This window comes from Cydia splendana, chromosome 1, assembly GCF_910591565.1.
Source record: "Cydia splendana chromosome 1, ilCydSple1.2, whole genome shotgun sequence".
Taxonomy (NCBI): Eukaryota; Metazoa; Arthropoda; class Insecta; order Lepidoptera; family Tortricidae; genus Cydia; species Cydia splendana.
Window position 1 is genome coordinate 9,262,119 of NC_085960.1, and position 12,425 is coordinate 9,274,543.

The 12,425-nt window shown below is 36.2% G+C and overlaps 1 protein-coding gene across 1 annotated transcript; it reads left to right on the top strand.

The window, feature by feature from the left end:
* Positions 1-1,903: 1,903 nt before the first annotated feature.
* On the top strand, positions 1,904-11,412 carry LOC134790493 (uncharacterized). The gene is made up of 3 exons (XM_063761312.1): positions 1,904-2,023; positions 10,463-10,585; positions 10,724-11,412. The coding sequence occupies exons 1-3, from the start codon at positions 1,945-1,947 to the stop codon at positions 11,317-11,319; spliced, it is 798 nt and encodes a 265-aa protein (XP_063617382.1). The 5' UTR covers positions 1,904-1,944; the 3' UTR covers positions 11,320-11,412.
* Positions 11,413-12,425: the final 1,013 nt, after the last annotated feature.

The following is a 12,425-nucleotide window of genomic DNA, read 5'->3' on the forward strand; positions in this document are numbered from 1 at the left end:
CGTATAGTGTTAGTTACCGCACTAGGGCGGTAAAGTAGCACCATATGTACTGTAAAAACTGTTATCTACTTAACTTTATACATACCTCCATGGTATAAAGAAAATAAGTAAACCCATTGGAACCCCGGGAAAAATATCCCTTATTACGTTGTAATTTTCTACAGTCTCGCCAGAATGATCACGGCCACGATAAAAATCTTATTGAAGGAAAATGGATCATTGTTTGCACCTTTAAAAATAACACAATATTAATCACTCTTAGGGTTCTGTAAAACGCCATAATACTTAGTATATTTTATTGCAAGAGTGCAAAATGTGTCATTATGTATGGTCTGAAATTTTGCAACCTAATCCCAAAATTTGGTACTGGCCAATTTTAAATGAGATACAGATGTATTACATGTATTTAAACGGGTCGTTATGGAGCGAAACGTGAGTGAAAACGTTAACAACGTGAGTGACCCGATTTAATATATTATTGGCACGGACACTAGTTGGTACGAAAACGAATGCAAACTGACTTTCCAACCCAGAGGGAAATGGGCCTCACTCGAATTCATTCTGGTTTAAATTAAATTTTATCAAACATGCAATGAAATATTGATGTTTGATGATGTAGTTTACTTTTAGTTTTTTCTATAAATATAACTTGGGTTTCGTGGATTTTTTATTTTATTTATTTCATTGCATGTTTGAGAAAAGCACTATACATACCTCGGCGGGAAATGGGGTTGCCCGCGCTCAGACCTATCCGGCCTCGCTTCGCTCGGCCGTCTATATGTCTTCGGCCGGCAACCCCTTTCGTCCCGGCCTCTGTAGTAATGTACTATAAAGTCTGCAACTTAATACCTAACTCCAACGTGCCATTATAATCGCCATTTTGTGAGGCATTATATTCGTATAACGTTTAGATTGCGGTGCTAATGATTATAATGAATACCTACAAATACTTATATTTATATTATGTAGTCAAACCTGTAATACGTATATTTTTCAATTAACTAAAAAAAAATCTCACTTCTCATACCTACACGTAAAGTTCGTCTTTACGATTTTACTTTATGTAACGGCTTAAAAAGGCTTTTTATACTTTAGTACATAAAGTAAACCTATTAAGAATCTTGTTAACTTAGCGATAGAGTCCAAAACCTGCCATACAACCACCAGGCTCCAATTTCACCACGGTGACAGGTGCGACAATTGTAAAACATCACTGTTGCTGACGTCACAGGCATCCATGGGCTACGGTTACCGCTTACCATCGGGCGGGCCGTATTCCTGTTTGCCACCATCATTGTTTTATTAAAAAAAACTTTATTATATCGGAAAAAAACAGATATTTCTCTTGCTAAGTTTATGACAATTGTCACAAGAAACACTACAATTGTCACGAAATTCCGACATATACCTCATTACCTGTCAAGAATTACCTACAATTCTTCTAAATCTTGACAATTGTCAGAAACTTCGCAAAAGAAATATCTGTTTTTTTCCGATATAATAAAGTTTTTTTAAATAATACAATGATGGTGGCAAACAGGAATACGGCCCGTCCGATGGTAAGCGGTAACCGTAGCCCATGGATGCCTGTGACGTCAGCAACAGTGATTTTACAATTGTCGCACCTGTCACCGTGGTGAAATTGGGGCCAGGCAGTGTGCTACCAGCTGTGCGTCTTCGCCCTAACAGGCGATATGTCACGAATCTAAATACCATAATAATATACATTTCGTAATATTTCTGTATATATGTATCTCGTAAATAAAATGAAAAGCAGAGTAGCTACTACAAAACACTAACATAAATAGGTACCCTTTTATCCACGTCCCAAATCGATACAAGATAAAATTCTATTATTATTTTATCTAGTAACCAAGACGTCCGAAGTTAACTAGTCAAGTGCTTGGATAAAGTGAACTTTGTGAGAACATAAGACAAGTAATAATGTATACATCAATGTGTTTTATGAGCATCGTCGCCATTCTCATGATCGACGTGAGAACTGGGGCTCTTCTACAGAAAGGTGAGTAGGTACTTATTCTTTATTTTTATCATTTAGAAGAGAATAAATTTATTGAAGTTTGGTATTTAGGACAGGACGAGCTGTGATAGTAGAGTTGGACTTCATTCATTCAACGTTACTCACTGTAGTTTGATGAGTTTAACTTGCTTTAGGCTGGTACGTGTACCTATACTACTCATACTTATGGCGGAACCTTACTAAAATGAGGTTTGCAAACGTTGTCTGCGATTGCCCTATCAAGTTTACGGTCTGTTGTTAATGTAAAGTATCTAAAGACCGTATCGTTAAGTATAGGGACAGATAAAACCTGGTCTAACTGTTGGCATGTGTATTATTAACAAGCTTTTATTAGGTCGACCTGTATGTAACTATGTAATGGAATCTAAGGTAACTAATTTAACCATCTTCCAAGGATCGTAGCGTCATGAAAATTGGCAGCTGTATGTATTTCTGATGACAATACAATAATATGGAACTGTCGAACTGATCTGATGATGGAGACAGGAGGTGGCCATAGGAACTCTGTGATGAAACAACGCAACCTAATTGTGTTAGGGGTTTTTAGAATTGTCTCGATGAGTATTAGTTGTCTGTCGTAAGAAAAGTACAGTTAGCGATAAAAGCTTGTACCAAAAATGAAATTTTTGCCAAAAACATATTGTGTGATATTGTCTTGTTCGCAAACGGCAAATTTTCTTGTAGTACATATTTGTCAACAGTCGTTATTATTACTCGAGAGGATTGGGTAAATTTCGTCCAAACCATATGCTTTACGTCGAGCTCTCAGGACGAAATGTGTACCTTATTAAAGCACTAATTAAACACATGTGTAATTTTGAAATAAGAATATAATACCAAAAAAACGGCCAAGTAATGTTGTCCCCATACTTAACGATACAGTCTTTATATCTAAAGCATATTTATTTTGAAATTTATTATTAAAGCGTGCGAGTTAATCGAATCCCTAGCTTACGTTTGTGAGATATTTTGCATTTCTTTAAGGAAAAAAATCAACATAACGGTACCGAACCCGGGTAAACGTATAATAGGAGCTTATAGAAAGTGTGCTCAGGCCTTCTTTTCATAGAATCCATATTAGTTTCGTAGCAGGGTCACAGCCGATGAATAAATGGATTACACGTCCTTTTTAGAATCCTTTGTGGTTGTTAACGTTTAAAAAGATATCATATTGCTTTGAACGGTCAAACTGTTGGAATCGGTGTATTTGTTGCAGATTAGGAGCCCATAAGCAGACACTCGTGTCGTGTTAAACTAAACAGAATGCTTTGATATTTCTGGTTAATGAGAATATTAAGTTATTTATTTTTAGTTTCAACGGTCACAAGCCACTTTCTAACTATACGAATATTTTGTATTGTTTTTACCACGCGATTAATCCCATCATTTTAGTAGGTAATTTACGTTAACAGAGATATGCCTACTAGTAGCTAGCCTACGAGTAAGTATATGGTAGGTGAGTAGAATTGGATTGGAATTTATTCATTCATGCCACGTCCATACGCCCGAAAAATACGTTCTGGCCTTATAAGAGTAATTATACACTACCCGTATCTATGAGCAATTAAGGTCAGCGGTAAGGTCCCGGGGAAAATCAAACGGACGCAATCAGAACTGGGAAAAGAAGCGTGCGAGATAGATATCCGCCCTAAGATATCAGTACCTAATCCGTAAATAAGCTTTATTGCTATTAGGCCAAGCAATAAGAAGGTATAGAGGGAAATGCTAGGAACACAATTTTTGACCCCGTAACTTTGTTTGGACTAGTTAGGAGGTGAACATATCAAAAGTCCCCGGCCGTAGCCCCGGTGCTGGGGGGTAGAGGGGGGAAAGAAGGTCTCATTTTTCGTTTTTCAGTTATATCTTGGAAACTTTGCGTCTTAGCGACATGATTATTAAGACAAACTAAAAGCTGATAAAATTTGTTACAAGTTTTATTCAATCAAGTTTTTCGATATCTTGAATAGTTTTTGAGATATCCGCTCTTGAAAGTTTATTTAGTTTATTAAATCGTGCGCGGATATTTTAACTCACCCACTGACATGGCTTATAAATCAATCATTTTCGGAAGGAATTTTTCCTGATGTTCTTAAAACCTCAGTAGTAAAACCTATTCATAAAAAAGGTGACAAACAAGACATAAATAACTATAGGCCCATTGCGCTTCTCTCGACAGTAGCAAAAATATTTGAAACAGCAATGATAAAACGACTCTACTCTTATTATGAAAAATTTAAAATACTGCATGATAACCAAGATGGATTTAGAGAAAACCGTTCTACTACTTTGGCTATTTACAAATATGTTCAGGGTATTATAAATGAAATAAACAATAAAAAATACGCTGTGGGACTCCTGCTCGACATGAGCAAAGCTTACGATAGAGTTAGATACGACATTTTATTAGATAAATTGTACAGCACCGGAATCAGAGGAGTGGCTCATAAATGGTTCAAGTCCTACCTTAGCAACCGCGTTCAATTAGTCCAAATAGAACATACAGACTTCGAAACTGGCCGCATACAAAATTACAGATCCGATATAGTCACCCAGACGGGCTCGATCCCCCAAGGTAGTGTCTTGGGATGTATTTTATTCTTAATCTATATAAATGACTTACCAAATGCAATAGAAGACCAATGCGCTCTCTTCGCAGATGACGTTTCGGTGTTATTCTCGTGTTCTGATAAAAATGAAGCTGAAAATAAACTGACTATAACAATGGAAAAAATTGAAAGCTGGTTGGATATACATAATCTTCAACTAAATCTAGAAAAAACCAAAATAATCCAATTTAAACCCCACCAAAAATCAGCATTACCAATCACTTTTAATTACAATAATACAACATTAGAATCTGTTAATTCAGCTACCGTACTGGGTATCGATCTAGACACTAACATGAACTGGAAATCACACATCCAGAGACTGTCAAAAAAGCTGTCCTCCTTTTTATACGCACTACAACACATCAAACGGGCGACAGACTTCCAAACTGCCCTCTCTGTATACTATGCATACGCGTATTCAAGAATAACTTACGGTCTCGTTTTATGGGGGAATAGCACTGACATGGATAAGATCTTCATTCTCCAAAAGAGATGTGTTAGAATATTAACAAATACTGATCAAATGGAGTCGTGCAGACCTCTCTTTAAGAAACTCCAAATACTTACTCTACCGTCAATGTACATCCTCGAGTCAAGTAAATTTGTTAGGAAACATACAGAGTTGTTTACTCCGACAGCACCAAAAATCAAAAGGAACAATCGAAACTTAAATAAACTTCAATTACCCCTCTCAACACTAAAAATAGTCGCATCCAGCCCTCACTACATGCTAATTAAAATATACAACCACCTACCGAACTCCCTAAAAAATATTCAAAAACAGCCGATATTTAATAAACACTTAAAAACATTCTTAGTCGACAAATGTTACTACAATGTGAATGATTTTTTTAACGATAAACACGATTAATAATGTTAATCTATATGCATGTTAGTCTTAAGTATTGCTGTGCCCTTGCAGGGTGTCACATGTAAACTCACCCAGCTCCACCTAATAATGTGTAATGTGATTTGCAATAAACATTTTTGAATTTTGAATTTTGAATTTATTTAGGGCTTTCAATTTTATCTTGATATCTACATTCGTGAAGCTGCTAGGCCGTGTTTGGTATCATTTTCGTATAAATCGGGGGTGCTGAATTCATTTTTGGTATCACATTGACACCATTCCTAAGAAAAAACATATAAACTTTAAACAAATACATTTTTTTTAAAATCCTCCTCACGCTTAAACCGCTGAACCGATTTAATTGAAACTTGGTATACAGATATTTTGAGTCTCAAGACAGGACATAAGATACTTTTTATCTCAATAATCATCCTTTAAAGTTGTGAAATGGAGTATGGGGGGAATTCAACTTCGTCGACGAAACTGTATTCCTGAGGTTAATACTGCTTAAGGTAAGGTTTGAAGTCATGTTTGGTATCATTTTCAACTAAATCACAGATGTATACCATCCTAAATTTCATCTAAACCGGTTCAGCGGTTTTTGATTCCCCATACAAATTTCCACCCCACTTTTCATACCCTCAAAAGATGCTTTTGGTTATAAAAACTATCCTATGTCCCGTGTCGAGACTAAAACTATTTCTATACCAAATTTCAACGAAATTGGTTCAGCGGTTTAAGCGTGAAGAGGGATTTAAAAAAAAATTTTTTTTTAAATTTTGTTTTTTTTCGGAATAGTGTCAATGTGATACCATAAATGAATTCAGCACCCCCGATTTATACGAAAATGATACCAAACACGGCCTAGCAGCTTCACTGATTTAGATATCAAGATAAAATTGAAAGACCTAAATAAACTTTCAAGAGCGGATATCTCAAAAACTATTCAAGATATCGAAAAACTTGACTGAATAAAACTTGTAACAAATTCTATCAGCTTTTAGTTTGTCTTAGTAGTCATGTCGCTAAGACGCAAAGTTTCCAAGATATAACTGAAAAACCGAAAAATGAGACCTTCTTTCCCCCCCTCTACCCCCCAGCACCGGGGCTACGGCCGGGGACTTTTGATATGTTCACCTCCTAACTAGTCCAAACAAAGTTACGGAGTCAAAAATTGTGTTCCTAGCATTTCCCTCTACAACGTTTTTTGAGCATTCATTTCCTGACCTATATACGATATGGACAGGTAGGTTGTGTAATGTAGTGATATTATTTCAAAACACTTTGTGTAAAGTAATGAGTAGACTAGAGGTTATTTAAAATAAAATCCAGTAAATAGTGAGTTGCTTTCTTCAAACAGTGTGTTAATAATAATATACAAAGAAGTAATCATATTTGGTAGGTAGACCAGACAAAATAAATAAGTACAGCAGTAAAATTAAATGAAAGTTGTTGTATGTTCAATTTAGGTTTTTTTATTAAGTTCTCAGTCGTAGAAAAGGTTTTCGATGTCTTGCATCTAGGTTCAAATTATTATTCATGCCACTCGCCTTTTTTGACCTCTAAAAGCGTGTTTATAAAAAAGTAAACGCAAAAGATGTTGACTTATACATTTCTAGTTATTGCGTAATATAGAAAAATAATAGTACTTCATTCAGAAGTTGTAGGTGTTATACATACCTACTATTATTATTATATATTACGCAATAACTAGAAATGTATTTAAGTCAACATCCTTTGCGTCTACTTTTTTTACGCGCGGAAAAGGATGTCCAGAGGGCCTTCTACCAACATCGAAAATCGTTATCTGCCTCCATTGCTCCAATATGCAAGAACGATAGATAGGCAGATAACGAATTTCGATTTTTAGGCGGCAGGCCCTCTGAATAAGGCTTCAGTAATATAATGTTGCTCAATACAGTTTTTCAACATGGTCTATTTAAAAAATATACTTACGTATGAAAATCAATCCAAATCGAATATTTGAAGTGACTTCAAACTTGTGTAATATCGTTGAAGTTTTATTATTACAAAAGTTCGAAATTTGAATTTCCCTAAGCGGCGACAAAATGTAGCCGAATATTATTCGCAAGAAATGTGATTTCTTACCAGGGACCCGAGCAGAGCACCTCCGCAAACACACGTCACGAGTGTTTGAGTTCCTTAATTGAAATGGGGTTGGGATACTCGTATAAATCAAGAGGCGTTAGATTTGAATTAGTGTATATAATTCGTGATTGAACTAAAGTAGATTACTGCAGAGATTAATGTACGGGAATCATACGACCACGTTCACAATAAGTGAACTTTATCACACTTTATAATGAACTAGCGACCGGCCCCGGCTTCGCACGGGTGAACCTTAACAAATTATACACCTAAACATTACTCAAGAACGACTCTATTGATAGGTGAAAACCGCATGAAAATTCGTTCAGTCGTTTTTGAGTTTACAGTAAGACAAACAGACGCGGCGGGGGCACTGTGTTTTATTAAGTGTATCTAGAGATAATAATATGGTTTTCAGTTGACATACCTTTTCTTACAAAAACAACCCCCCCGATCGTGCCCAAATGAGAAAATTCATTCAAGATTTTCTTAACAAAATGATTCTAAATTAATGAATGCTCATATTGCTCATTCTGGCTCAACCTTTATGTTATAAGGTTTAGAAGGCGAGTTTTCCTTTTGTATAGAGTTACTTTGAAGTTATGCTTTGATGCCGAGGTCACTGAACATGTCGAATTAACACAACGTAGGTTTTGTGATGAAGCACGAACTGTTTGAACTAATATGACTTTCAGTGTTCACCAAGAGCTTAAATAAAGAATTGTCCATGACATATCTGGCATTCCAACGGGAGTAGGTATAATGGATGCAATAGCGCGATGCAATGCTCGCAACGCAATGGTTGCTTTGTTAAACCTATAACAAATTAATACAAATTGGTTGCTAAATTAATATTTGCTATTAACAGATTTCCATTCATAACATCACCTAATTGTGGTTAACTAAGATACGCATGTACAAATGTATCTGCCTATCTATGAGTAACATGTCCGAATCAATATTGAAGATAAATACACATCTGAGCCTGGAACGGCCGGAACATCCCTGCGTAAATGAATAAACAACGATAAAGCAAATATGCCCAGCATCGGACAAACGTTGTACCTAGCTAATAAAAAAAAAATTACTTAAAAGTGGAATTAATAGTGTTCTCACAATCACAACACAAGATGAAGAGATACTATATAGTTCGGTACTTTTATGCAGAGCTCTAGTTTTTTAAATTTTGTTACAAATAAAATAAATGTGATCAAAGCACACAAGTAGAGATCCGATTATAAACGGTGATGCATAAATAAAGTTGTTTGCGCCGTTAAACTCACAACAGCCACTCATCACGACAAACTCGCGCGTTGCGGTCGGCCTCTCCAAGTTCGCAAGTTCTACCTCCGCTCCGCTCCGCTCGCGTGCTGCGTACCAACAGTAACACTGCTTCTGGTGTATGTAGGTACAAACTATCCAATATTTCACCAAGTAGGAACTATAAACCCTTTACCGACAGAGTGGATTTTTACACAATCTCTGTTCTCTATTTCTAGGTATTTTCACGTACTTTCTTCTTTTGTCATAGATCTTGTCAATCGCACTCCTTAACAAAACTTCCGAGGTAAAAACTGCCCATTATACCTAAATGGATGTATGTGTAAATCCGTTAAGGAAGGATTGAAACTTGAAATTGAAATATAGTTCAAATGTTGTACAGCTAAACTAAGATATTTTTTTTTATTCAAGGAGTGACATTCTTAGGGGTTAAAAAATCAGGTTGAATGTTTTTAACACCTTCTCGGACAAAGTTGCGAGCGGTGCTAGAAACCGCTCGCAACTAATGGAGCTAATGGATCAGTACTAGTAGCTTCTTATACATATACCTACATAACTTACAAGTATTTCATAGGTAAATCACCTACTATTTCTTGATTAAAAATTATATTAATCGAACATACACATAACATTTGTCGTCATATTGCAACTAGGTATGCAGATTTATTCGTTTGTCGACAGAGGCAATTGGCCAAATTTACCGGTTCAATGTAGATTGCAATGCGCTTGTGCATAATTAATTATTCGTGTAATATGATCGGTGTTAATTAAAATTGTATAAGTAATGATTAGTTACATCCTTACATCGATACAAAGTACATTTATTGTGTAAGAAATAAGTTGACACCTTAAAATTTGAAAACATTATTTATTTTGTTTTATACTTAAGTACCGTAAAGTCGGGTTACTTTGACCCAATGTAGGGTAACTTTGACCCACATGAAAACCTTATTTAAAAGGGTCTAATAAAAAACATAAAAACGTCAAAGGTTAGCTAAAACCAACCTCATGGCATATTTCCATACGGTATTTACTTTTCAGACCTTGGATCAGCTATGGACTTATAATAATTGATGTGTATAATTAAATTAGCAACAAGCTTACAGTGCGACATATTAACTTAAATATTTCCATATACTAAATTGTAGCAGTAAAATGTTTAAGCATTTTACGTCAAAAATGTGACAATTACGTAGGAAGTGCGTACGCACTACGCACCCTCATTTATTTTCTGCTATTTTATGCCGCACTGTAGTTTGGGGCTAGTTTGATCTGTCTAAGATTGTCTTAAAGAGTTAAGAGGAAAGGGGACGAAGTCACGTGACCAGACGTAGTTTCCCCATTTTCCTCTCTGGGTAAAATATTTTTACATAGAGGTATTAACTCTAGCTGATCATTTGACGTTTTATTTTTCTGTTATAATAATCACAAAATCGTATTGTGTAAAAATATTTTCGATAAAATCTATTTCCAGGGAGGAAGATCGGGACTACGTTTGTATGGAGAAGCGGTCGTCAGCTATAGTCTTAATTATTGCACTTGCCCTGATGTAAAATGTGGTTTTGTCGACAGATACAGGGCCACGGCAATGTTACCAGTGCCTGCACAATCAGAGCGCCTGCCAGCCGGAGCGGCGACTGCAAGCGTCCTGTCCCGCGCGCGGGCTTCATTGCGCCACCGTCGCCAAGGCACCAGGTTAGGGGGCTGTGTATTAAAAAAAACACTAATGAACATAGTTTGTTCTTATCAGGATATGATCCCCTAAAATGCAAAAATTACGTACGATGTCTAAGGTTCATTGTCTCCCATTACAAACTACTTCCTTGTCCTCAGATTTTACGTCTAGATTGACCTGCGCCGCAAGTGCCGCTCACCCGTGCATCCTGATCCAGTCCCAGCAGACCCTCCAGCTAACTTGCACGTGTGCTGGCCACCGCTGCAACTCGCCCTTTACTGCTCAACTGAGGAACAAGCTCCTTAATTTTACCTTAACCATGAGCAACGTTAATAAGACAAGCCTCAATCTTACAAATATGTTTTTAAAATCTTTTAGCAACGTTTCCTTGAGCAAACTGTATGAAACAATTACAGTAAAATCAACCAAAGAAAAGCGAAATAATACGCAGTTACCTGTTTATACAACATCTACAATAAAACCAAGCCTGGTTGGTAGTTTGAATGATATTAACGGTCCGAGAGCGGAAGCTTTGAAACATGAGGCTACTGAACCCTCTGACGATGAAGAAGATGAAAGCGAGGGCAGCGGGTCTTACGAAGAGAGCCGGTTGAGGCGCCCGGCCTCCGCTCCTGCTGCGCCAAGCTCCTACCTGCCCGCTAACGAAAACAAGGCTCCACCTTTACTTATAAATTTTATTTTAATACCGTCAATTATGTTAGTTATGCCGGAGATGATGCAAAACATTATTTAAAATTTGGCGTAGTAAGGTATCATCAGTTTGGTTGGTAAAGTCGGAAATTTGGTCCAAAGATTGCAATATATGTTAAGTAGGTATAGTTTTTTTTTTTAAATTGCACCTTTTTGCGAATTGCGAGTTCACAGTTAGGGGCAATTTATATGTAGTTAATTTAACAGCCTGGTTTATTAAGGTCAGATTATTTCTGATTTTTGTATGTGCCTGTTCCTTTTTGTATATAAAGCCCTGTTATTTCTTGTTTTTTGTATTTGAATTTATGACTGCGCATAAATATCAAACAGATACTCACTTTAAATTAAATCAAAACTACGTTTATATGAAACAGTAAGATACAAGTTCCAAAATCCCGTTTTACTCAGGAACTTAATAGGTACTTACTTATTTGACAAATAAAACATAAATAGCTCGCTGTTAGTCGCTAAGAGCACTTCAGATTTATTTGAGCATGAAATAGTTAACGTCTATAAAAAATGTGAGAGCTAAAAGCATTTTGTATCAAATACGTTTTACATCTCGGACGAGTATTGGGCGTCAGTTTGTCCGAACACTCCGAACCGAGGAATCGATAATATATGAATGCACCAGATGCAAGTTATAGTAAAAATTCAAGTTAATGTCTATAAGGCATAGTACAATATGCACATTGACAGTATAGGTAACATCCGAGTTTAAGAAGGTGTACAGAATTACATATTTAGGTAATAAATTGAGATATACTTACCTGAAATTAGTATTAAGTAAGTAGTGTGGTTGACTCTGAAAATGTTTTTATGGAATTGCCCGTCTAATTAGGCCCCAAAAGAGTCGTGTTCAATGTTCATAAACCTAATTAAGACTGGTGCACAGTATCTGCCAAACGCTTTAGACTTTAGATCATAGTTTAAACGTACTTATTTGGTAAAGTTGCAAGTATTTAGATAAGACCTATTTGCACTTTAATGTACAGTGAGCTGTGAAATTGCATGGAAAAATTATGAATGAATCCATTGATAAAGTTGCCATGCACTTTTGCGGCTGACGGTACATCATCATAATGTCATGTAATGATACATATTTACACACCTACGCATTATGTATACACCTTAATTAATTAACTGCAA

What these genes read in the sequence shown, in the direction of transcription:
- LOC134790493 (XM_063761312.1), top strand. Translation starts at nt 1,945, where the DNA reads ATGTATACATCAATGTGTTTTATGAGCATCGTCGCCATTCTCATGATC. An exon ending in TGGGGCTCTTCTACAGAAAG is followed by an intron (nt 2,024 to 10,462) that starts GTGAGTAGGTAC and finishes TTTTGTCGACAG; the next exon opens with ATACAGGGCCACGGCAATGT. An exon ending in CACCGTCGCCAAGGCACCAG is followed by an intron (nt 10,586 to 10,723) that starts GTTAGGGGGCTG and finishes CCTTGTCCTCAG; the next exon opens with ATTTTACGTCTAGATTGACC.